This window comes from Ctenopharyngodon idella, chromosome 4, assembly GCF_019924925.1.
Source record: "Ctenopharyngodon idella isolate HZGC_01 chromosome 4, HZGC01, whole genome shotgun sequence".
In the NCBI taxonomy this organism is placed as follows: Eukaryota; Metazoa; Chordata; class Actinopteri; order Cypriniformes; family Xenocyprididae; genus Ctenopharyngodon; species Ctenopharyngodon idella.
Window position 1 is genome coordinate 8,065,130 of NC_067223.1, and position 26,848 is coordinate 8,091,977.

The following is a 26,848-nucleotide window of genomic DNA, read 5'->3' on the forward strand; positions in this document are numbered from 1 at the left end:
AACCCCTTACTTATACCACCTTAAGCTGTTTGTTGATATTGTTGTTTTGTTCTTAGCTGGTGAAATAAGTGTTTCCTTGTGTGGTTAGCTTAGCAACATGCTAACGACACCCTTCATTGGAATCAATTGCAAGGGAAATACAAAGTTGCTGGCATGTAAATCGTTTCAAATCTGTCACTTATGAAGTTCAGTGATGATCAGATAGACATTGTGAAATAGATCAATAGGGATGAAGTAGATCAATAGGGATTAGAACAGAGTTGACATGTTTATTCCAGTTAAAACTAGTTTAAAGGAACACTCCACTTTTTTTGAAAATAGGCTCATTTTCCAACTCCCCTAGAGTTAAACAGTTGAGTTTTACCGTTTTCGAATCCATTCAGCCGATCTCCGGGTCTGGCGGTACCACTTTTAGCATAGCTTAGCATAGTTCATTGAATCTGATTAGACCGTTAGCATCTCGCTCAAAAATGACCAAAGAGTTACGCAGCGCCTGTGACCCCTGCTTGCACAGGGAGCGTGCCTTGCAACTATGGAGACATTTGTGAGAGATGCTGCGTAATATCATTGCGGCTGCTGCAGCCATGGTACGGCAGCAAAGTTCCTTGATCATTACGCCGAAATGACAGTATAGTTCCTAGTCATATCGGCCTAGAAAATCGCAACTTTTAATTTTCCGTCGGTCTTAGTACACGATGTAACTACAGAAGAGTCAAGTTTTAAATAGGAAAAATATTGAAACTCTTTGGTCATTTTTTAACAAGATGCTAACGGTCTAATCAGATTCAATGAATTATGCTAAGCTATGCTAAAAGTGGTACCGCCAGACCCGGACATCGGCTGAATGAATTCGAAAACGGTAAAACTCAACTGTTTAACTCTAGGGGAGTTGGAAAATGAGCCTATTTTCAAAAAAAGTGGAGTGTTCTTTAAGATTTAGTGTTGAATTCATCAAAATATTTTGGCACATTTAATCTAGAATAGGCTAGTTTTGAGGTTGAGAAACTGTTGTGGGTTATGTAAAGATTAATCATAATATAAGTGATACTTAATACTTTTCCTTTGGTATCCACAGGACAAAATATAAATAAATAATAGCCAGAATTGTGTTATAACATTTTGCAAGTAAAGGTAGATGTGGCGCTCTCTCTAAGAAACAGTCCTTTTCTGGTTTTGACCTTAATAGCCTTGGTTCTAGTCATGAGGAACTGATAAATCCTTCTTAGATGCTTGGCCTTTGATTACACAATAGTCCAAAGTGACTTTTCAACAAAGGAGAATTAAACATCTAAAGCCACATTAGCCCTCTTTTCCATCAAGTAAGTAAGTAGCGGTTAAATAATCAGGTTTAATACTAATGCAATCACATTGACCTTGGTCATAATATATATAGTCCATGTTGCACAGTAATTATGATTTTTAAATTATTTCCAGCATGGGTCAAATTTTTCCCAAGGTTAAAAGGTAATGTGGTTTCTTTGGTCGAGAGGTCAGTTACACAGAGTCCAAATATATCTGTGATGGCGAAACTGTTGTAAGCTGAAATTTTCTCAGGAAAACAGATAACACATCCATTGTGAAACACATGGCTCAGATAGAATCAGTAGGGCTCAAGCACGGAAGTGCAACAATTCTGATATAAAACTATTATAGTATTTATGACAAAATAAACTATACACAAAAACATTCCCTTATTTAGCTTAACCCATCCCTTTTCCCAAGAACGATGTTGTGTAATTGTGCGATTGTAAAAAAAAAAAAAAAAAAAAAAAAAAAAAAAAAGGCCTTCAGTGACCCAATGATGCGTTAAACATGGATGGCAGTCCGGCTGCCGTGGTAACCGGTTCAATATGGTTATGCAAGAGATGGGATGTAGGAAGCCAGGGATCGTGTTATGAATATACTGCTGTGTAGACAAATCAAAAGGCTTTTCTGCACCCGTTCTGAAGTTACATCATCATTACAGAGATAAGAAAAGAAAACAGGCCAGTTGACTTTTAAAACCATAAGCATTTTTCTTATTGCATATACAGTATACGCGCACGCACACACACACACACACACACACACACACACACACACACACACACACACACACACACACACACACACACGCGCACATACATACATACATACTAATAAGTCATTTTCGAGGCCAGTGTGTGCAACTGTGGGTGGTTTTACTGTGGGAGAGTTTCAGATGGACAGATTGAGATGTTTGCATGTAAATAGTGACGGCATCTATGCTACTGCGGAGTGTTATGTCACCTGCTTACATCGCAGTCTAACTCGACCTATTTAAGAGCGCAAGGCATTCTGAAATACAGTTTTTCAGTCATTATTTCTTTTTTCCTTCACAGCCATAATGGCTCAGAGGTCAAAATAAATTTGGGCTGATGGCGAGTGCTCTGTGTATGTCATACTGACCTAATTTGGAGTTGCATAAAATGCGTGTGTGTAACTGCCTCACCACATATGCATCTTCAGGGTGAGTTGTGTAACAATCCTGGCACTGGCTGCCCTTTACTGACACGACAGGAGAATATATATGTATGTGGGTGAAGAAGGGGATGCATCTGTATCTATATTAAAGAAACCTTTCTGTATGATTTAGCCAATTACATAATCATAGTTTTTGGTACACCTTATATAATATTGGCCTAAAGTACTTTTTTTCTCCCCAGTTTCTGTATTGTGATGTCGCAGTGTAGACAGCCATGTCTAAATGATGTAACAACGGCACAAACGCTGACATCAAACGCGGCTAAAGCAGGACCTCATCAATATTCTAGTAAGTGGGAGGCAGACAAATAGAGGACAGACTGGCAGCTGGTCACACCAGCGGCAGGGTCGAATGCGTTTATTAAATACCATGCAGGAAGGCTGTGCGGGCATAGAAAGACATCTGGACAGAGCAAAAGAATAGATAGATTGATAGGATGGAGAGAGAGAAAATATATATGTGAACTGGATTCCATGTTGCATTTTTCAACGTAACCCTTCACAAATCTTCAATATTTGAAGAGATTCATGCTAAAATGAAAACATTGTCATTATTTACTCTTCCTCATGTTGTTCCAAACCTGTAGGACTATATTTCTTCTGTTTTAGTCCAAAAGAACACCATTGACTTTCATTGTACACTCTTATAAATAAAGGTCTATGGTTCCATGAAGAACCTAACATCCATTTCACAAAAGGTTTTTTAAAGTGGAAAAGAAAAGGTAAAATGTTCTTCATACTAAGAAACTGTACACTGAAAGGTTCTTTGGGTAGCCAAAAATTGTTGTTCTATGGCATTGGTGCAAAAAACCAAGACATGGGGGTAAGTAAATGATGACAGAATTTACATTTTTGGGTGAACTGCTGTATGCCTTTTATGCTACAATACACAATAGGTGCCCCAGGGACAGTGTCGTTTCTAGGCCTCCTTATTTTTGATGCATTCAGCACACAGTAATCTGTTTTTTCTTGAACTGAATAATTCAGATAAACGCAGTGACCTCGGGTCTGAGGGACAGGATGTTCTGAACATGTCCATGTTAATTCTGCATTAATGAAGGGCTATGGAGGCCAAACACACACACAGTGACACGTACAAGGACACACTCACTAACTCAAACATGCTGAAATTCATATGCACGGACACATGCGTTTACACTTATTCAAATATACTTGCATATGCAAAATATGTGGTGAAATAAACATGGGTTTTCATTTACTCACTAGTTAAAAATTGACTTGAGGGTATTATGAAATCATGAGCAGTTTCCGAGACTTTAGACGCTAATGAAAAATAAAGCCTAAGGAGAGCACTTTTTGTTTTAATTAAAAGCACAGTCGCTGCACAACAGAACTGCAACTTAACAAAGGCTTTTTGTGTGTGTGTGTGTGTGTGTGTATGTTTGTGTGTGTGGTTACACCTGCTCTTTCATGTTCCAGGGAGTGTTTGACATGTATACAATCAGGTGTGGATCTCTGTTCTTGAGGTTTGTACATGTAGAGGCATGTGACACATGCACTTTGGAAGAACATCCGTCACTTTTTTTCATTTGAAGAGAAGTAAATCAAGGTGTGTATATATACTTGGAGTTTTTGACAAAATTGTATTAGCAGTATATCACTCTCCTTACAATTTCATGAAGTCCTTGAGAAGTAAAAAGTATGTATTTTACTCACTATTCATCATAAAGAACATATCCTTTTATCAAAAATATATTTTCTTCCGATACTATGGAAGCTTGTTTCCACCATGGAATAAAATATAAAAAAGTTAATTGCAAATTTTTCCTCTCACAATTCGGATTTCTTTCTTTTTTTTTTCGCAATTGCGAGTTTAAATCTCACAATTCTGACTTTTTTTTTTTTTTTTTTTACCCGAGGTCAGGTTAGGTGTCCAAAAACAGAATATAAACTCAGAATTATGAGAAAAATGTCAGAATTGTGTGAAGTAAACTCAAAATTGTGAGATAAAAACTAAAAAAGGGTCAGAATTGTGGGTAACAACTTTGAAATGGAATTGTTTCAGAGTTGTAAGATTAAAAAGTCACAATTAGTGTTGGGGAAAGTTACTTTTAAAAGTAATGCGTTACAATATTGCGTGACTCCCTAAAAAAAGTAACTAATTGCGTTACTTAGTTACTTTTTATGAAAAGTAATACATTACATTACTTTTGCGTTACTTGCACTTTATTTCTCTCAACATGGCGACAGGAGAGCTGTCAGTCAATAAATGTGAAAAAGTAACTTGTGTTACTTATTTGAAAAAGTAATCTAGATATTTTTGTAAATTGAAAAGGTAATCTGACTACATAACTCAAGTTAGTTAAGTTGCATTACCCCCAACACTGATCACTGGTTACCTTTTTTATTTTTTATTCCATGGCGAAAACAAGCTTCTGTACAAGCTGAGGGTAAAATTGTTATAAATGTTGGTGTAGGTTGGTTCATCACACAAAAGAATCGTATTGCTTTAGAAGATTCTGAACATAGTCAAAAGTCAAAGTCAAAGTTTATTCACTACTTTTATAAACTTTTAATGGCGACATGTTTGAACTTGATACTTTTACTGTATGGAGTGATCATGACATTCTTCAACATTTCTCCTTTTGTGTCCCACGGATGAAAAAAAAAAAACTCATACGGGTTTGGGACAACATGAGGGTAAGTAATGATGAGAGATTTTTATTTTTTAAATAAACTATTTCTTTTAATAGTGTAAATGTTACATCAATATGGATTGACAAACACAGATCAGTGACTCTTTTCAGCCCACTAGCTGTTCATTACTCATGCAGTGATCAGGTACATTTGCATATTTGCTGTAAATTTGTGTAATGAGTATTTAGGTCAGTTGATAATGTTCAGTCCAGCTGGTGTTGAGATGCTTGTTTGTGAGATGTTTTACTATGCGCGTATTATGTCTGCCTTTCACAACCGCACACATGCACAACCACATATCAGAGATACAGAAACCCGTCCCCACAAAATCCTCTAAAAGCATGTTGCCCGACACACAGCAGATTACTGTGATTTGACAGCGGCTGATAGCACCATCTGTGTTCTAATTGAATTTGTCTTATTACAGAAGACAGTAGCTGTCCAACGCTAAACACTAAACCAGTGTTTGCACCCGTAACCTCTGAGAATAATCGCTTAAAATCCTGCAAACAGTTAGCGCAATGATAATGGTTAACGGCTAATGCAAATAAACTAGTGTTATTCCATTGACTCCTGTTTATGTTAGCAGATTTTTGTGGTGTTCGTTATAACAACACCATCATGACTTATTCACGATACAGCACTAGCCTCGAGTACCTTATTGCTTTTATAAAACGGTACCACACAATACAAATATTAAAGCCAGAAATATGTATCAATGCAACTTTCATGAAGTAAACTTTTTCTAAAAGCCTCCCTTCCACCGGAAAAAATAGTCCCTGACCGTGAACAGCAACATAAGTTACATTTTCACGCCATTAGATGGCGGCAAAGACTGTCTTTATGAGTGTGTCAGTCAGTAGCGAAGAGTTTTATATTGAAAAGACAGAATTGTTGTGAACACGGAACAAGACGCAACTGACAAATGCTTTGATTAGCGCTGTCAGTCACGGGAAAACCCCTTAACTGTTAAAAGGATAAGATATTGCAGCGGACATTTAAACAGATTTTTTATTATGAACATAGGAATGACTTGAAGGAAAATACTAAATCTGAATGGAGGTAATAAACTCGTTCAATCAATCTTTTTCTCACAATACTCTTCTACATAATACAGTAAGCTTCAATGAACAATATCAATTGAGAATAAATAGTTTACATTGCTAAGGGTGTTGTGTAGTGATACACAGAACCGTTGGGTGAAGCGGTCATAGCCGTGCTTTATCGTGAAAAAAACACAGCTATTGATCAGAATCAAGGACAAGAACTAACCGTTATATATATATATATTAAACTGTGCAGTAGTATTCCATTCAGAACATAAACCAAAAACACACATAAATACTCCCTTACTTACATATGAACTAAACAGGTATTTCCTAATTACAGAGAAGTGCATTGGTCTGTAATGAGTGTTTCTAGTTAGTGGCTACAACAATCAGTGAACAGGAAAATAACTGCTTGTGAAGTCTTCCAGGAAGTCACATGGGTGAGAGAAAGAGATAACTAAGCACATAAAAACTTTCTGGCAAGATGATCAATAATCTAGCTGTGTTTGACTGTTTCTTTTTGTTTTGATTCTTTCCTTATGTCAGAAGTATTTCCCTCCACACATGCTCGGTGTGTAGCTGGGACTTTATTTAAGTTGCTGGATGATAAAAGAGCTAATGAAGGATGTGGGAGGCCAGAGCCACATAAAGGAAGCAGAATATTTCAAACAGATGCAAACAACACACACACATACACATGCTTTAATCTAATGAGCTACATTCATTTCTTTATAATGTGCAGTAGGGAGAGTAATGGGTAGGAGAAGCTTGTTTGTGTAGTTTTATTCTTTAGTTGAGCATCTGGTTGAAAGTGTGTGTTATGATGTGTTGTGTATAAACTCTGGTAGATGCCTACACACTAAAACATGTTCACGTACCCACAGGAAGGGTCTGGTCTTGCCTAAATTGAAGGGGCCAAATGTCTCCAAAGTAAAACCTGATATCACCTGCATTGTGGGGACCACACACGGAAAATGGCTTAATAAATTACCTAATAAAAATCTAACTATGGAAAAGTTTTCTGTGAGAGTTAGGTTTAGGGAAAAGAAAATATCAGTATAAAAATGTGTTTATGTATGTACTTTGCTATTTGCTATATACTTTATTTGCGGTCATTTTGTGACATTCTAAATAGTTATTCTAACAGTTTTTTTTAAAACTATTATAAATATGTTTTTTGTGAGATGTAAACTCAGAGGAATACAGAGGAAAAATATAGTTAGTAGAACTTATTCATGTAATTCATCATAAAAAATCATCATAAGCTTTTATAAAATGGTTACCACACAATACAAATATTAAAGCGAGAAATATGTATCAATGCAACTTTCATGAAGTAAACTTTTTCTAAAAGTCTTCCTTCCGCCGGAAAAAATAGTCCGTGAAGAGCAATGGAAGTTACATTATTACGCCATTAGATGGTGGCAAAGACTGTCTTTATGAGTGTGTCAGTCAGTAGCGAAGACTTTTACATTGAAAAGACTGAATTGTTGTGAACACGGAACAAGACGCAACTGACAAATGCTTTGACTAGTGCTGTCAGTCACGGGAAAACCCCTTAACTGTTAAAAGGACAAGATAATACATCGGACATTTAAACAGATTTTTTATTATGAACATAGGAATGACTTGAAGGAAAATGCTAAATCTGAATGGAGGTAATAAACTTGTTTAATCAATCTTTTTCTCACAATACTCTTCTACATAATACAGTAAGCTTCAATGAACAATATCAATTGAGAACAAATAGTTTACATTGCTAAGGGTGTTGTGTAGTGATACACAGAACCGTTGGGTGAAGCGGTCATAGCCGTGTTTTATTGTGAATAAAACAGCTATTGACCAATCAGAATCAAGGACAGGAACTAACCGTTTTATAAATATATATATATGATATAAATGCAAGTATTTTAATCTATTGTTTTTTAATTAAAAAAACAATGAAATCTATGATGTTTATAATACATATACATTTTTATGTATGTTTTTAGCTACATGTATGTATTGGGACAACTTAATTTGCGGCCATTTTGGGGCATTCTAAATTGTTCTGATTTTTTTTTTAAATTATATATATATATATATTTTTTTTTTTTTTGAGATGTAAATTCAGAATTCCTAGAAAAAAGTCAGAAATATGTTTTTTTCTACATTTTTTTTATTTTTTTCTATAACTCTAAACATACAACTTTATTTATGTATTATAAAGAATATGTTTTGTTCTTTATATATAGAGAGAGTTATTAGAACTACATATAATTCATATAAATCAAATATTACAAGTATATACATGCAAGTATTTAAATCTATTTTATATGTATATATATATATATATATATATATATATATATATATATATATATATATAAACAATAAAATATATGTTATTTCCCCTGTTTAGATAGATAAGTAAATGTTTGTGTTTGTGTGTGCCATTGCTCAGAAGGAAGAAGGTTTCCAGACAATCCAATTTAATCCACTCAAAAGACTGGATTACTACTGTGTCTGTACATAAACAGACACACATATATTCAGTGCATTATAAAATTACACTGGCTTTATATTTCCCCCCAAACTGGCACAGCTCACAGGAGATTTGAGGGTCTGGTCTTCACTTTACCACACTATGATGAGAAGGGACAGCCTGCTCTCTCTTCATTATAAGTGGATTGTCTGGGGTTCCTGGAGCAGAACAGACTGGCCCCTCAGTTTCTGTCAAGACTGTGTGTAAACAAACTGTCGAGAATGTAGAAGCAAACTTATATATTATCATAGCATATGATTTGTTTTAACAAACGAATCAGTTTGTTCGCATGGTTCATGAACTAGATCAAAATGAAATGATTCACCTATTTGAATCTCTGTGCTCATGTCCATAACAGCAACAGCCAATGACCAGCACTTAACATCTGACCATATCTTTTTTTGGGTAGTAAAATTGGCACATTTTCCATCGGTGCAAGCAAACAAGCCTTGGCTCTACAACATTAATCATCAACTTGTCAGCCGGTGGTTCGATCTGAGACAGGTTGACATGGAAACACAGTGACTTATCTAGATTGAGAGAGACACTCGTCTAATTTAAACACCCTTCAGGATGGGGGAGAAAACAGCCTTTGTTAGGGGACAAACCAATTTGACAGTGTTATTATTGAAATTCCCTCAACAGGTTAGATTTGACAGTTATTTATAGTTTTTATCCAGGGTGAAAGACAGTAGATTGGTGGTGGGGATAGGTTTTGTTCAGTACAGGCTTTAATATGTGTACATTTTAAGCTGAATAGGCCCTTGGTTTGCTTGCTGAATACTGTGTATACTGACCTCACCACCTCATAAAAATGATTTCCAATAATGAAATGATAAATAATAAATGCCATGTGGTTTAACCTTCAAGTAATTTTTTTTTCTAGAAAAATATATTTTTTAACAAATGTTATTGAGAAATAATGTTTTTGAGTCACACCACATGACATATACTACCTGAACTAACCTTGCTTTGCCTTAAAAAGGTCAAATTAACAGAAATTTAAAGTTGTTTGGACCATATAACTTAGGATGCAACACATGATTGTGATTTATTTATTTATTCTTTTAAATATTAATAAGCAGTGAAAGAGATTTATTAACAAAAAACGACTTTTCATTCTTTTAATGAGATTCTATTTTCAGTGTGATATATGGGTAGTTGATATCAACTTTTTGATATATTATCATGGAAGATATAAAAATGTGTAGAGTATAGTTACACACAAACACAAGAGTTTTCTGGACACTGAAAGGGTTAACATTGATCTTTCCTAACCCTCTGAAATCAGTTTTATCTGCTCTTGTACAATGTCTGTTCAGTCTGACCTAAAAACATATCATCATCCGTTCGAGAGAGACACAAGCTTATGAAATGAACATCTGTGTACAGCAGACATGCTCCTGTAAGCCGTACCCAGACGTATTGTTTTCAAAGTTTGCAAGGAAAGCTTCTAAAATGAACCCTTGGGAAGGGTGGAAGCGTGAAGGTGGTTTGCTTTTGAAAATGTACATTTCAAGCTCTATTAAAATGCAAATATGATCTTTGAACTTTTGCATATCTCCTTTTGTGAAACATATCACAGCACCTTAAGAAAGATGAATCGTCTTTTGGGAAACTCAACTCGACAACTCGAAACCTCTCTCTCTCTCTCAGCGCCTCTCCTTAGTTTGAGAGAGTGCACTTTCACACAATGCTAAGCATCTGTTTTTTTTTTCCCCTACTCAAGGGACTGCATGATTGGTTAAAAGAGCCACTATGCAGCCAATGAGAGGTCTGTTGTCATGCAGTCTTGGTCGTCTTTGGCGTCACCTATCAGCCCCCCCACAGCCAACCTCCTTCCTCCCCCAAAACACACACAAACACAAGTGTGCCAATGAGAGCTGTCATGACATAATAACATGTCTCGCCAACCTGACCCCCCTGCAGATACACACGGTTTAAGCCTAGATCTCACCACCAGACAAATCAGCAGTGTCTCTAGAAGTCTGCCACATGCTTTCCTCTAATGCGCTCATGGGTGGCCCTTTACCCTTGTTCTCTAGAAAAGCACACTGCAATGTTTGGGATGTACAGTATATGTGTATTTTATATATTATTAAGTTATTGTATAACTACTGTAGTTGTGTCATGAGTTTTCAAACTTTTTGATGCCACTAGATAAGTTTCAATCCACCTATTTTTATGCACATTTTGGGATGTCACGCCAAGATGCACATAAATTCTAAAAATGTGCATAAAAAATGTATGCGCTCCATTGAGGTGGATACATTTTTTTTATCTGTTAAGAAGAACTACGATGAAAACATTTACAGAATAATCCCTCGATGCACAACAAAAAAACTCACGTGACTTTGTAGACTAAATAGTGGATGTGAAATGCTTGAAATCTGAAATGTCTGTGCCAAAGTTTATCAACAGAATGATTTGGTATAATGACCTTCCAAAAGAGTCTCACACGATTGTGTTCCCAAACACCAGCATCCGAACACAAGTAAACATTTATTGCATTTCATCTGTGTACTCTGAGACGCAAGTCATTTATGATGAAGGAAAAAAGCCACAGTGCCGATTACAGCAACTTCCATTTTTATTACAGATGTTTGCGCCAATTTTTCAGGAAGTGACGATTTGTTCTCTTAAACACATTGGTTGAAAACGCTGCTTTATTCGAAAATGTTTTATGCGACATTCCAGTTTTGCGCACAAGTTAAATGCGTAACTTTGGATGGAAACATAGCTACTGACACTTTCTGTTACACTGTACCCTGAATAAGTTGGGCTAACTCAAAAAATGTGAGGTAATCAGTTACATTAATTTTTTTGAGTTATGATGTTCCCAATTTTAAGCAGAACTATCAAGTTTGTAGTACTCATGCATGTTAATTGCTCCTAACTTAAAGTACTGAGTTAGCTAACTCATACATTTTGATAGCAATTAACAGAAGATTTAATTTTGAGTTCTTGCAAATCAAATGAGTTATTAACTTCCCTGTAAACCCTAAGTTGTCAGAACTCAAAAAAAGTGTAAGAAAGATTTTTATGTCGTAGTCATACATTTTTATTGTTCTTGAAATATTTAAGTACACTAATTTTTACATTTAACTTAAAATTACCAGGTTATCTCAGCGTAAATATTTTACTAGCTATAACAAAATAATTCAGAAAACTTGCTCATTTGCTGACATGTTAACAATAGCATGGTATAGCACTTACTGAATGAGTACAGCAACTTAAAGCATCTAACTTACCTGCTCTCAAACCAAGCCACATGCGCTATTTGTCACCATGATGCTACTCTCCAAAAACCCACATTAACAGAAACTCTTCTAAATTAGCATAACAAAACATTAATCACTACTAAATCTCCCTTAACATTAATCTTGCACAAAAAACATTATATAGCACTTAATTTTAGCATTTACTCTCTCTTTCGAGTGCCATTGGCAAAGCATACTGGGAAATGGAAATCCTAGCCCTGTTTCAGGTAAACCTAAGTTTGTGTAAATTAAAAGAAATGAGTTCATACAACTCAAAACAGTTATGTCAGTTCTGTGACCTCAAAAGAAAAAGAAAGTTCTAACAGTTAATTTGACTGAACTAATTTGTTTAATTTAAGTTTGTCCTACTCAAACCAGTTAAGTATTTTGAGCATTAGGGTTTACAGCATAATATGATGCTAAAATTTAAAAAGCTTTAAGCTGTAGCTAAAATATGAAGGCAGCTATGTATTTTCATTCATAAAGATGCATTTATAATTTGAAAAATAAAAATATAAATGTGTACAATATTATCTAGATATGTAACTAAGTTGACACAACACTATTTTATAACTACCATTAGATGTATACATTTAAAAACTAAACATAAAGGCTGTCTGTAGAATAGACCAGTCCTTAAAGCAGAATGAAATGGTAATGCTGTCAAATTTGGCAAATGTTTATTGTATTATACTTTGTGTGATTTTACATTTAAAATCTTATCGTTTTATTAGATCTTCCCCTCTGCTGTAGCTCTTAAATCAAAGATGGTGCCATTAGACACATTGTGAAATATAGTTTGTTTACTGTTAAGATGATCCGAATTTTAATTTTGGGTGAACTTTTTCTTAAAATATTTATTTTCTTAGTAGAATCACATCTGTTCTGAGTGCATACTTTAATCAGTGCACTCTGAGGTTGTGTGTGCGTGTGTTTGATTGATCGGGAAATGCAGCATTGATACATGCGTCATGAAGCATATGGTGTGCTTCTGTCAGCTGAGTCCAAATAAGACACGCACACACACGCACACGCACACACACTCTGTACATATGGTCCTTTGAATATTCATGCAGGAGGTTACAGCCAAATTTAAAATCACAGTCTAACTTGACAGGCTTTTAAACAGCACTCTGGAAATCTGTCTCCCTCTCTCTATCTTTGTATTTTGCATTATCATCAGAAGATCACCAGCTGTGTCTTAGTCTCTAGCGTCCTACAAATGTGCACAAATCAATACAATGCCTACATGTGTCTGTCTGTGTGCATGCTTTTAATAATCCTCGCAGATAGAGAGCTCCATTATATAAATTGTTCTTTTACATCAGTCTCATTCTTACATGTTAAAGTGGAGTCAGGAATGCAACTTCCCACCGTTGTTACCAACCTACTCAGCTCTGACCCTAATGGTTGTCTGATTTGATCTGGCTATATATATTTCATGTTTTAAGCATAAATTAAATTCGGTTATATTCTTAACAAGTTGCTATTCCCAAAAGATAAACAGATATATACATGTATATAAATAGTATTTTAAAAATATGATGTTCTCTGACCCTGCAGTTTAAATATTGTTAGGGGTCATGTTATAAATTTCCCATTCGTCAACAACATGATGCATGTATCTCATTTTTTCTTTCAACACGTCTCCTCGCTTTTTTTTTTATTGCTCTTAGTGCTTTCCAAAGACTTTGAGCTCCTCACATGTTGACCGATCCACATGTCCAATGAAAACATGAAGAGGGCAGTAATACGCTGAGATATTCTAGGCAGGGTTAAGACAACAGGGCAGAGGCCTGTTGGGGCCCCACTTCAGGCCTCATAGATCTCATGAAAGAAGGATGAATCCGTGAAAATATTTGGATGTTCTAGGCGAGCGAAGTGCCTGAAAGTCTATGTTTGTGCTGGTGTGACTGGCAGCGTGCGGTCAGTTTCCGGTCATCCAGGAATAAAGTAAAGTGCTTCTCAAGATCGGTTGTTCAACTTCTACTTTAGATACCTTCTGGTGATCGGCTGTAGGTTGTGAGACCGAGCCAGAATTAGCGGTGAGCTGTGATTAAACATTTACACAGGCTTTTCTGACAAGAGACATGGACGGCAGACAGATTGTCCTGTAGTTAGTGACATCACAGTGACAGACGGTTGATAAGGCTTTATATGCTTATAAAGATAAGGCAAGCATAGAGTTCATTCGCTCTGTACTGTATGAGTGTGACACAAACAAATTGATCACTGTCTGCGACCTATGACCTTTTAAACCCCCGACCCCCAGCAGACAGAGAAAAGGGCAGATGGGTCTTTGGTTGAGGGGAGGGGATATCCTATTCTCAGTCAATGTCATTGTATTCTCACTTTGGCTCCTCTTCCTCGGTTTCCCTTCTGTTTTCAATAGAAGCATCACTAGTTTCAGCAGAAACTTGACTATTTCTATTGAAAATAATACCACATTCCAGTCAGATTGTATACAAAACCAGAAAGCATGTCCTTGGTGGTTAAATTACTCTGTGAGAGACCCAGGTGTTTCTCAGCATCAGGTCAAAACCACTAAGGTTTGAACCACTCAGGGTGGACAGGATCCGGAATATGAATCATAGTTCCTTTATGGGGTTTTTGACCTCAGACATTGTCAGTTCATCACTTTATGTTCAATAAACAATTGTGATACTTTTGTATCAGCACAAAAAACCTTCATCTTATTCTCTAACCACCTAACACTGAATGCACTAAAAATTATTTCACTTTTGAGTATTTGTCATTTTCTTTTTGTGCAAACATGTTGTCTTTATATCAAAATGTAGTGTTATTGTATCATAAGTATTATACTTAATCACAAAATTGAGTTTTATTTACCTTAAGCAATTAACGTGCTATTACTGCATACAGAACTGTCACTAAAAGAGATGTTTGTGTATATTTTTATTGAACGTGGCAGCGGTGGTTCATCAAATAAGATACAGTGATAGAAAAGAGCCAAGCATATTCAGAAACATGGTGTAGTGATTTTCGATATTTTAAAGACCCGATTCTGATGTTGAGAATTGTTGTTGGAGAAATACTAAAAAATCCCAGTAAAGTATGCCAGATATCGATGGTCTGCTGTGTTCTCCATAGCCTATCGCTCAGAACTGGTTGGCAATTCTAATTTAAAGAACATTTTTATCAGTCATAACTTCTGTAAAGAAATAGCACAGATACCGAACGAAGATGAAACTTTCTTGTGTGCATGTGTCAAGCGCTTGTGTTTGTGCACGCTATCAAATGGAGTATACTTTGAAAGGCTATGTGTTTAGCTGTATGTATATGCTAAGCATTCAGGTCAAAACTGAAGTATACTTTGGGCTTACACGTTTGACTGTACATATACGCTAAGCGTTCCCGTCAAATCTGAGTTATACTCTGGGTTTATGCGTTTGGCTGTACGCAAAAGCTAAGCATTTGCGTCAAAACTGAAGTATACTCTGGGCTTTTGCATTTAGCTGTATGCATATGCTAAGTGTTTGCGTCATAATTTAAGTATGGGCTTACGCATTTGTCTTAATGTATATGCTAAGCGTTCATGTCAAAACTGAAGTATACTTTGGGCCTGCACGTTTGACTGTACATATAAGCGTTTCCGTCAAATCTGAGTTATACTCTGGGCTTATGTGTTTGGCTGTATGCAAACGCTAGCATTTGCATCAAAACAGAAGTATACTCTGGGCTTTTGCATTTAGCTGTATGCATGTGCTAAGTGTTTGCGTCATAATTCAAGTTTGAGTTTATGTGTTTGGCTTTATGTATATGTTAAGCGTTAGCATCAAAACTGAGTTATACTCTGGGCTTAAGCGTTTGGCTTTATATATAAGCTAAGTGTTCGCGTCAAAACTGAATTAAACTTCAGGATTAAACGTTTACGTCAAAGCTGAGGTATACCCTGGGCTGAAGTGTTTGGCTGTATGCATACGCTAAATGTTCGCGTCAAAACTGAACTCTTTGGCCTTATGCGTCTTGCTGTATACGTATACGCTAAGCGTTTACATTAAAACTGAAGTATATTTTGGGCTTATGCGTTTTGCTTTACGTTTGTGTGAAAACTGCAGAATACTTGGGGTTTTAATGAATTCACCTACATGAGTCTAAATGATTGGTTAACCTTCAGGGTACACATTTAATAGTGAGTTGTAGTGGAAACTTAAACGCAGTGGGGGTTTGGTTATCAAGTGGAATGATGGATAAGTGTTTATGTAGCCTGCACACACTCACACACACTCAAACTCACACAAAGTGCAGTCAATTAGTCGATGTGAATGCTAAAACATTTGTTTTTGTTTCAAATCTAAACTGTCGAATTGGAAAATCATCCATGAGGTTTCTATTAGCTGTCTTTAACTTGATCACTGTTCGGGTAAAGTATAGACTGTCAGCTTTAATTTTAGGATATTTGCATTCATAAACAACAAGCCTTGTTGAAATTACAGTCCTTTGAGCAAATGTAATTGGACAGCTGGCTGTTCAGCTGTCTCCTGACCAGGTGTGTGTCATTACAGCGTTAGCACATGCACAAAGGAGAGCTAACAAAAGGTTTAGTGTTGAGTCTAGGTGTGTCATTGGTGTCTTTCAACAGATGTGAAGTGTTTACCACTGACACCATCTTAAATGAGTAGCTATAATGGTATAAGGCCTGCAAATGCAGCGTGCAGATATATTATATCATATTCAGCCTAAATATAAGCTCTTCTTAGGATTGCATGCGAGATGACAACCTTTATTCTACTCCCACCTTGTTGCCATTTTCCAAACAGTATATTGTCACTTTTCCCAAACAGGTGGTCTATCTCGGACAAGCTGCCCCAGGTTCTTTCCTCATCCCAGCAGATAGTAAGACTAACACTGTCCTTTCTTTTCCCGAGTCTGTGTTGTTCCCTCATTCTGTCCATCTAGAGCTCAGGGCCCCTGCGTCAGTAGCATTGACATTTTTCTCAGTGTCCTATTGTTTTCTATTTTTATGTGTGCTGATGCCAGTAGCACTTCATAAACAGGTAGCAGGAAAAGTTTGTTGGAGAAACAATCGCTTCTATATACACTTCTGACCTGAATTCTTATGTAACACAACAGAGTGTTCAGCCTGGGTGAGCGTTTGAAAAGTTCAATGGTCCTCTACCATCCCCTGGTGGTTGTTTGTAAGAACTTCATCCATTTTAACAAAAAAAAAAAAAATTGCCTTTAAAAAAAAAACTTCCTATTTTTTATGTATATAAAATGATTATTAATATTTTTATGACCTCTTTTTTTTAATGGATGTTTATATATTCATATTATATATATACAGGTGCTGGTCATATAATTAGAATATCGTGAAAAAGTTCATTTTTTTATTGTAAAAAATTTAAAAAAATGAAACTTTCATATATTCTAGATTCCCTACATGTAAAGTAAAACATTTCAAAAGTTTTTTTTTGTAAATTTGTTGATTAGAGCATACAGCTAATGAAAGTCCAAAATCCAGTATCTCAAAATATTAGAATATTTACATTTGAGTTTCATTAAATGACCATCCCTACAGTATAAAATCCGGGTATCTTTTGTTTTTTGAAACCACACTAATGGGGAAGACTGCTGACTTGGCAATGGTCCAGGAGACAATCATTGACACCCTCCACAAAGAGAGTAAGTCACAGAAGGTCATTACTGAATGGGGTGGCTGTTTACAGAGTGAAATATCAAAGCATATTAAATGCAAAGTTGACTGGAAGGAAGAAATTGGGTAGGCAAAGGTGCACAAGCAACAGGGATGACCGCAAGCTTGACAATACTGTCAAGTAAAGCCGATTCAAACACTTGGGAGAGCTTCACAATGAGTAGAATGAAGCCGGAGTCAGCCCATCAAGAGTCACCACACTCAGACATCTTCAGGAAAAGGACTACCAAGCCACTTCTGAACCAGAGACAATGTCAGAAGCATCTTACCTGGGCTAAGGAGAAAAAGAACTGGACAGTGAACAGTGGTCGAAAGTCCTCTTTTCAGATAAAAGTAAATTTTGCATTTCATGTTGAAATCATGGTCCCAGAGTCTGAAGGAAGACTGGAGAGGCACAGAATCCAAGCTGCTTGAAGTCTAGTGTGAAGTTTCTGAAGTCAATAATGATTTGGGGGGGCCGTGACGTCTGCTGGTGTTGGTCCATTGTGTTTTATCAAGTGCAAAGTCAATGCAGCCATCTTCCAGGAGATTTTGAAGCACTTTATGCTTCCATCTGCTGACAAGCTTTATGGAGATGCTGATTTCCTTTTCCAGCAGGACTTTAGCACCTGCCCACAGTGCAAAAACCACTTCCAAGTGGTTTGCTGACCATGATATTACTGTGCTTTATTGGCCAGCCAATATGCCTGACCTGAATCTATGGGATGTTTTCAAGAGAAAGATGAGAAACAGTCGATCCAACAATATACAGATGATCTGAAGGCTCAATAGTGCCTCAGCAGTGCCACAGGCTGATCACTTCCATGCCACACTTCACTGATGCAGTAATTTGTGCTAGGAGCAAGTCATTTGCTGTAATATGTCCTGCCGATCAAGTATTGAGTGCACAAAAGAACATACTTTAAAGAACTTGAACTTTTCTGTTTTGCAAATCCATTTTTTGATTGATTTTAGGAAATATTCTAATATTTTGAAATACTGGATTTTGGACTTTCATGAGCTGTACGCTCTAATCATCAAAATTTAAAAAAAAAACTTTTGAAATGTTTTACTTTACATGTAGGGAATCTAGAATATATGAAAGTTTCATTTTTAAAAATAATTTATAATAAAAAAATGAACTTTTTGATGATATTCTAATTATATGACCAGCACCTGTATATATATATGGATGGGTCAATGACGTGACAGGTCTTTTTTTTTTTTTTTTTTTTTTTTTTTCAAAGGCCTTAATAATAATAATAATAAAACAAAGATATGACATCCAAAGTATGTAAGGTAGTACAACTAGATCTCTTTTATTGAATCCAAAAGGTTTTAATTATATTTTGCTACATTAAAATGTATTTTAAAGATTTTGAAGTGTCAGAAGTTCATTCGGTTTAACCGCCCAAAGGCCAATACAGCCATTTAATTTAATCTAAAAATGTAATAAAAGTATATATTTTATATTCTGGCATGATTTTATAACATTAAATATCAAAATAGTGCAAAATGGTATTAAAATTATGTGTAGAAGTCTTGCTTTGTTATGAGAAATAATGCCCGTAAAAATGAATTTCATTGATGTCATTCGGAGTAACCAATATAAAGGGACCATTTTGTATCAAGTCATGCGGTCAATATCATGTGACAGGATGTGACATCATTCAGACACCTGCAAAGGACCACATGGTTGTGAAGCAAAGTTACTAACTCTCTCTTAACTATTTGAAAAATTCATGTTTTCACTTGCTCATACGCATGTCCCGAAACATCAGGTCATTCGGTACAACCGCTATAAAACATGGAAAAATGTTGTAATATTTGAAAAACTTGTACTAAATATAAAATTTTTGATTGTCCTTTTGCTAGCGAGCTAGCTAGCTAGATATCAGCCTGTTAGCATTGTTTAAAAATATCGTCATTCGGTATAACCAAAAGTGTCATTCGGTAAAACCGAAATTTTGGTTAAACCGAATGACTTTTTTGGTGACAAATTTTGTCCATATTGTAAAAATGACAAAAGCAGTGTTCTCATCTCATTGTTAACACTTAATAAAACTTTAAAATTAATTATATCTCCATTATGTTTTTTTTTTTACACTTTTAAAAACCTTATTCGTCTATGACCCATATATATATTTTCCTGCCAGCTCACACGCTCCTCTCCTGCTGCTTGATGGTGACAGCAAACATCTTATTTTAATCATATTTTTATTTTCTCATCTGCATCTGATAAAGCTCCACTGGGACAAACAGTGGGAGTCAGAGTTAGGCAGTAGCTTGCAGAAATGCCTCAGAATTTCTGAGAAATGTTTTTGCTCCACTTGTTTGCACTTGTCTCTTGGTATTGACGTTTTTATCTATTACAAGGAAATTTAGAATAGTGGTTAAACAAAATGGTTTTTTACAATGACAGATTCTTAAACTTTTACATTTTAATTCTCAGTCTTGAATATTTTCTTATGCCCTTTAGCTTAACTTTCTTCAACCCAAAACTTTTGTCTCACCTCACACAGCTCTATGTGACTGACTAAATATGAACCTATTGTAAGGTCAAATGTCACAGACCCTTTTAGTGAAACACTTGTCATTGTGGTGCCAGTGGGTCAGCACCGGTGTCTGTGAAAGTAAGACATATAGTGTGAATTCTAAAATGAATTCTGACCTTTGACCTCTCTATCCGGTATGTCTATCTCCGTTCCCCTGAAATGATCCGTGAAATGATTTTTCTGGATCTAGCGTGTGAGTGAGAAAATTCCTGTAATGATAAGTGTCTTTGAAGAAAGCTATTACTCAAGAGAGTATCATTTTCCTGAGTGTGTATGTGGAATTTGCATTAGGGAGAAGAAGAGTCTTTAAATGCATCCATTAGTCTGTATGCGCATCTATTTGTTTGTGTATGTGTGTACTGAGTCAGTCTCAGTGGCGTAAAGACAGTCTGTGCAACACAGGAAGCCAGCATGTCTTCCATATCTGAAGAGTACAAGGACTTATACATCTGAAGGACGCCACATACTCACCTTGAACACACTCCAGGTAAGCTGTGCCTGCCGGGCCGATCTCATTAAAAAAAATCTTTAAGATCTGGATTTATTGCTCACACGATCAGTTACGGCTTGTACATGGAAGCCATTCAGATGCTTCCTGGCACCTTTTATTATGGTCGTCAGCCATTTCATGAGTGTAACGTTTTTTATTTCAGTCTCCAAGTGCTTGGTTAATCGCCACAGACCTTTAAGGCAGACAAATAAATTTAATGATCAACTTTTCACATGTTAATCAGAGAATTGTTTTTTTCTCCTTAGCCATTTTTAGCCAAAAATGAAGCCCCTAATGCTGCTGTTTTGGATTTTTGCTGTGCCTGTACACACTTTTGTACTTCAGCCGAGTAAGTGTTTCTTGAATTGAACTCTTTTAAATTACTATTTACTTATTATTAAATGAATACTTTTACATATTATTTTGCAAGATCTGTGTTTTAAGGTTCGGTTCCGACATGCATGTTGAGTAATAAACATGCATTATGTTCAATTCATATATGTAAATGTATTTGTGTTATGAAAAAAAAAAAATGTTGTAGTTTGTCAGTAATGTCCCTACATCACTCACAGTGCAGTTATTTAGTCCGAATGATCTTTCTTTTTTAAAGCTATTATAGTTGGAAATTTCCTAAAAGCAGCTGAATCTTTTATTTGCTAAGGGTATAGTGTTTGTAAAGCTCACAAAGGTGTATTACCTCTTATAGGTGTAAATTTGACAGTCCTTCAGAATGTATCTTCAGAAGTTGACCTTTGGGTAGAGCAGAGACTTGATCGGTTGATGGAGGATCTTAACATTGAAATGGAGAAAAGAAGTGAGGAAGAAGCCACAATCCAAGGGGCGGATGAAGAAACAGACACGGTTCACAGTAAGAGAAATAAAGAGCATGGTATGAAGAAAACAGAAAGGGAGAAACAAACAAGAGGGCACACAGAAAGTGATGTAATAAAGAAGGAAGTCAAAGTGAAAGAGGATCAGCAAGGACAGAATCTGTCGGATGCAACCTTAACCAAACCCATCCTCACTGCGTGGAATACCACCTATTCACAAGAAATGGAGGGTGAGGAACATCTACCTCCAACAGTCAATCAATATACCACTCCCCCTACCATGGCCACCACCTCCCAACCTGTCCTGCACTTGCTTACAGAATCAGTTACTTTACTTCCATCATCCCCATCCACATCACAAAGACAAGCAACTGCTGAGACCTCGTCTATTTTAACCGATAATGCACTTTCATCCGAAACTACAGTTGAAACCACAAAACTTCACATTGTAAATTCAACTGCTGAGGCAATGGGAACCACCTTATTAGTAAATGAAAGCAGCGCACATGATGACCTCAGAGTGGAACTCCATGTGACGAACAGCTCTAAAGTCCACCCACTAGAGGAAGTGAGTGTTGACGTCACAGCAATGGCAGCAAGGGCAGGACCCACTGCAAAGGCCCCTCCGAGTACTTTCATGGCCAAACCAAAAAACAAAGCAGCAAGTGCCAAACTTAAAGCCAATAAAACATTAAAAGCGAAGAAAAAAAAGGAAATCAAAGGGAAGGTGAAAAAGACAACCAAAGTTTTGAAAAAAGCAAAGAAAGTGAAAAAGTTAAAACGAGAGCGGAAATTGAAGCCAACAACACCTTCGTATTTTCCTTATTTTGAAGATCACTATTGTCCCTCTGAATGTTCCTGCTATGGGAGGTATGTTTCTTGTAGGTCTTAAACCAACATGCTTAAGATTTTCCTACTGAGTATTGCACTGAATGACTTCAGTTTCTATGCTCTAATTTGACATGTAATTTGATCTCTTGTTTTCTAGGGTTGTGCAGTGTTCTGACAAAGATTTGGGCAAAATACCTTATGGAATTCCTTACAACTCCCGTTATGTTCTCTTAATGAACAACCACATCGATAGCATTCAATTGAACTTGCTCTCCGAGTACGACTCTATGGAGTTCCTGGTGTTAAGCAACAACCGTTTATCAGATGCGTCGATCGAGGGTGCCTTTGAAGGGATCCAGAGCCTTAAGAGACTATACGTGGAGCGGAACCTTCTCCGAAGCATTCCCACAGACCTGCCAGTTACTCTCGAGGAACTACGGCTGGACAGGAACCAGATAAGTGTGATGTCTGATGCAGCCTTCGGACGCTGTCCAAACCTTCTGATTCTCAGCCTGAGCAACAACAGCCTAGGGAACAAATCTATCCCTCCGGGAGTTCTTCTTCCTTTGGGCAAACTTCGAACACTTACGCTTTCCTACAACCAGCTTTCCTCTGTTCCGCTGCAGCTGCCCCTCAGTCTTCGAGAACTCTATCTTAGAGGCAACCGCATTCAAAGTCTCCAAGGCGACATGTTCTGGGGTGAGGCGGAGCTAGAGGTTCTGGATCTAAGTGCAAATAGATTGACCGATAAAGGACTGGGGAAGGCAGCACTACTGAATGCCAGTAACCTTGAGAGTTTAAATCTAGAGGGCAATTCTTTGAAGCAGGTTCCTCACCATCTACCCCGCACCATAAAGACCCTCAACTTGGAGGGAAACTTCATATCTAGCATAACTAAGGATGCTTTTATCTCAATGCCTCAGTTGGAGCATCTAGGACTAGCAAGAAACAAGATTACCAAGGTGGCCCTTGGTGCCTTTCGGGTTCTTCCACTTCTGCATCAGCTAGACATGAGTCACAACTCCTTACAACAGGTACCACGGCAGCTCCCATTGTGGCTGCACTCTGCAACATTTGTGAACAACAAGGTCCGTGCAATTCCACGTGATGCTTTCTGTTGGGGTCGAGGCAACGAGTCTCCCCTTAGCCGCTTGGTCAAGGTGCACCTGGAATATAACATGATAGATCTGGGCCACCTGGACACGTTGGCCTTCCGATGCCTTCGAGGCTTTCAGGTGGTGCAGTTTTACTAAACGAAACTGTTCGGGAAGCCCTGGAAATGGTCATCATATGGAATTTACTGGTTTTAGCTTGTCTGGACTGAAGACCTTTAACAGAGCCAAGCGGCATCTGGTATCATGATGGAGAAAATTGGTGAACTTGTTTTTGATAAAATTTGCAGTTAGTGATGAGGAAACAATATAGACTCCAAACAGCAGAACCTGATTTCACCAAGTGCAACATGTTCCTGGATCAACATCTTTGTTGATCCTGGAACAACAATCCAATCAACCAATCAAATTTGTGGAACAGTTTACAGTTTATGTCAAGTGGGCAACATGCACAAGACGCATCTCGGTCCCAGCTGCAGGGTTAGGTGCTTCTACAACAGTTGGTCACCTATCATTTCCCTCTAATTTAAGGGATAACTTATGGGTAGGGTTAGAATTAGGGGCAGGGATATAGTTGGAATACAAATTTCAGACAGAAATGTTGCTCCAGGATCAACAAAATATGTTTATCCAGGAATGCGTCTAAATCAGCAAACTCAGGATGTGCCTGCAAGCATGTCGTATAGGGCACAAACTGTATCCAGGCACTGATCTTTAGACCTTACAAAATAGGATTGTGTTGTATGTTGCTTCCGACACATTAAGACTGGTAGTGCTCATGGGGACACAGATTTGAGTCCAGCCTGGGTCACGATCGATTACTGATGCCCAATTCCTTATACCTTCCTGTTGCTGCTTCACTGATTTTTTTCAAATAAAAGTAAAAAAATAACCAAATTTTAATGCCTGTGTCTTGGGTTACTTGACTTGAAGACTTCCATAAGATGCATTGATGTTTGCAACTTTTACATCACTAAAATGTGACTAGTTGTTGAACGCCAGAGAGAACAAGGCTGTTTTGCTAGGACGAATCTTAAGACAGTACTTTTGAGATGTTATTATTTTTATTCACTGTTTCATAAGTGTATTTCATGAAGTGTATTACCTATCAAACTTGGCAGTCTACTTTATCTCTCTTTCTCAGCCCTGATTTGCCAAAGTGGTTCTTCATGACCTTTCATAGCTCAAGGGCTTGCTGCAAAGATAAACTGTTGAAAATTCATTCTTTTATAGCTTTTAACAAGGAAATTCATCATGACAAGTAGATAAAATATTGTCAGTATGTTTTGCATTATTCATAGTAAAAAAAAAAAAAAATGTTTTTCTGAAAATTGCTTGTTTTATTTTTCTTGGTAAATGCTTGGCAGGGTATGCTGCTTGGCTGTGGTTATTCTTGCCAGATTTGAAGTGAAGAAAAGCACATTATTCAGAATTTGGCCCGAGGTTAACTTGGCTGTTTCTTTCTCTCTCACATGGGGCTTATACAGTCCATCTATGCCAATGACAATTGCGTAGATGGATTGCGAAGCAATTCCAACATGCGTGTGTGTGTGTTTAGGAAAGAAATACACTGCAAACAAACATGGTTAGTTGAAAGTTTTTGAGTGTATTTTATGCAGTCAGGATGAGTCCAGAATTAAGGAGAATACTACATTGTGAGAGACATTTGTACTTGGTTGTATTCACCAATAGATGGCAGAAGAGTATATTTTAAAAAATGCTGCACGATACATAACTTTGCATCATACTTTTTTTTTTTTTTTTAGTATTTCTCCTGGTTATACCAAAAAGGAAATGCAGTTCATGTGTTCTATTAAAACATTTGAAAGTAGAATTTTACATTTGCCCCTCAAATCTCAAATATTTGTGAACATTAATTTCACCTGACTTGTTAAAACTAATATTATGTGCCTGGTCAAAGATATGACTAAATTTGACAGGGTGCTGCCAAAGTCTTGAGGTTACTTTCAATTAAGTGAGACTATTTAAGCAAACTACATGAGTGTGTGTAAGTGGAGAATGAGTCAGGGAATACAAAGAAAGAGAGGTGAAGAGGGGGAAGGGGGTGACAAAGTGAGAGAGAAATGAGATGGAAAAAAAGCAAATAGCAGCTTCATGTGTAGGGTTGGTGAATTCCATCTGTCTAATAATGCAGGAAAGCTACGTGGCACAGGGAGACAGCTGGAGAAAGAGAGAGAGAGAGAGGGAGAGAGGGAAAGAAGGGAGGAAGACAGAAAAAAGAAGGTTTCTAGGAAGGTTAAGGACTCTTCCAGAACCTCCCTACAGTCCAGCAGGACCCTGACCCCTATAATTTATCTTTTTGTCTTTTCACATTTTTAATTTTATTGTTTTTCTTTTTACTTGTTCAGTTTATCATACTATAACCAGTCCAATGTGCACTTTTTTATTTATTTTATTTTTTATTTTTTACTCTTTACAAATAGGAGGGTGGGTAAGCTGTGACACATTTTACTTAAGTTGTCCACTAAGCAAAGAAAAATGAGAGAGCTGATTCTCCTAATTATTTATCAGGATGTCTTCTATTAACTAAAATTATAAAGAATAACGAATCATCTATAAGAAATATTGCTTCTCAAATGTGGTAAGCTGAACCATTGCGTAATATCTACAATTATATTTCAAATACATTTATCAACATAAAAAATATATGATTGAGTAATGCATCCCATTCCAAAATCCCACACTATTCATATATTTATAATTTAGCCAGGGAACGGTTTAATATTCAGAATATTTGAATGTATTGAAACAATCTTCAACCTTTCTGTGTAAAGTATAATATATTTTATATATTTTTGTGGTGTATAGTTACATTTTAAGTCTGGATAAATGACAAAACCCACTTTACCTGCCTTGAAAATTTTTACAATTTTTACGATTATGCTCAATTTGATAGATTAAGGTGGCACAATTTACCTGTCACTTCTTACCCCACTTTTCCCTACACTTTTTTTCCACGAACATTTAAAATTAACAAACATTTCTTTAATTATCACTCTTTCTCCATATTTCCAGGTAACATTTTGAATGGTTGAATTACAGTGTTGGATCTGGCAATCCACAATGCATGTAGGTGTGTGTGACTGTGGCAGTCCTTGCATAATGTGAGCTAAGATAGGACATATAGGAACAAACAGGTTCTTGGGATCTGGCCTCAGATTGCAGACATCTTCAAATCTTGTGAACCCAATCCAGGGTAGGTCACTGACTGTTGCATTGCCTGAAAATTACATTGCTTGAAGTAGATCAGCATAGTAAATTTAAAAGTAAAGGAAATTCTGAAAACCGTGAGGATCACAATAACCACAAAAGTCTTCCTGCTCTTCTAATGCTAAAGCTTACATCTGTGATTCCATTAGG

The 26,848-nt window shown here is 36.7% G+C and overlaps 1 protein-coding gene across 2 annotated transcripts; it reads left to right on the plus strand.

Annotated features, from left to right (window-relative positions):
- The first annotated feature begins 19,619 nt into the window (after positions 1-19,619).
- Positions 19,620-24,702, plus strand: LOC127510814 (podocan-like protein 1). Of its 2 annotated transcripts, XM_051890852.1 has the most exons (4): positions 19,620-20,691; positions 20,961-21,043; positions 21,401-22,394; positions 22,513-24,702. In XM_051890852.1, exons 2-4 carry the CDS (start codon positions 20,977-20,979, stop codon positions 23,606-23,608), a joined length of 2,157 nt encoding a protein of 718 aa, XP_051746812.1. In that variant the 5' UTR covers positions 19,620-20,691; positions 20,961-20,976; the 3' UTR covers positions 23,609-24,702. The 2 variants fall into 2 exon arrangements, with proteins under 2 accessions (XP_051746812.1, XP_051746814.1); XM_051890854.1 differs by lacking the exon at positions 19,620-20,691 and having other exon boundaries at positions 20,704-21,043.
- The last annotated feature ends 2,146 nt before the right edge of the window (positions 24,703-26,848 follow it).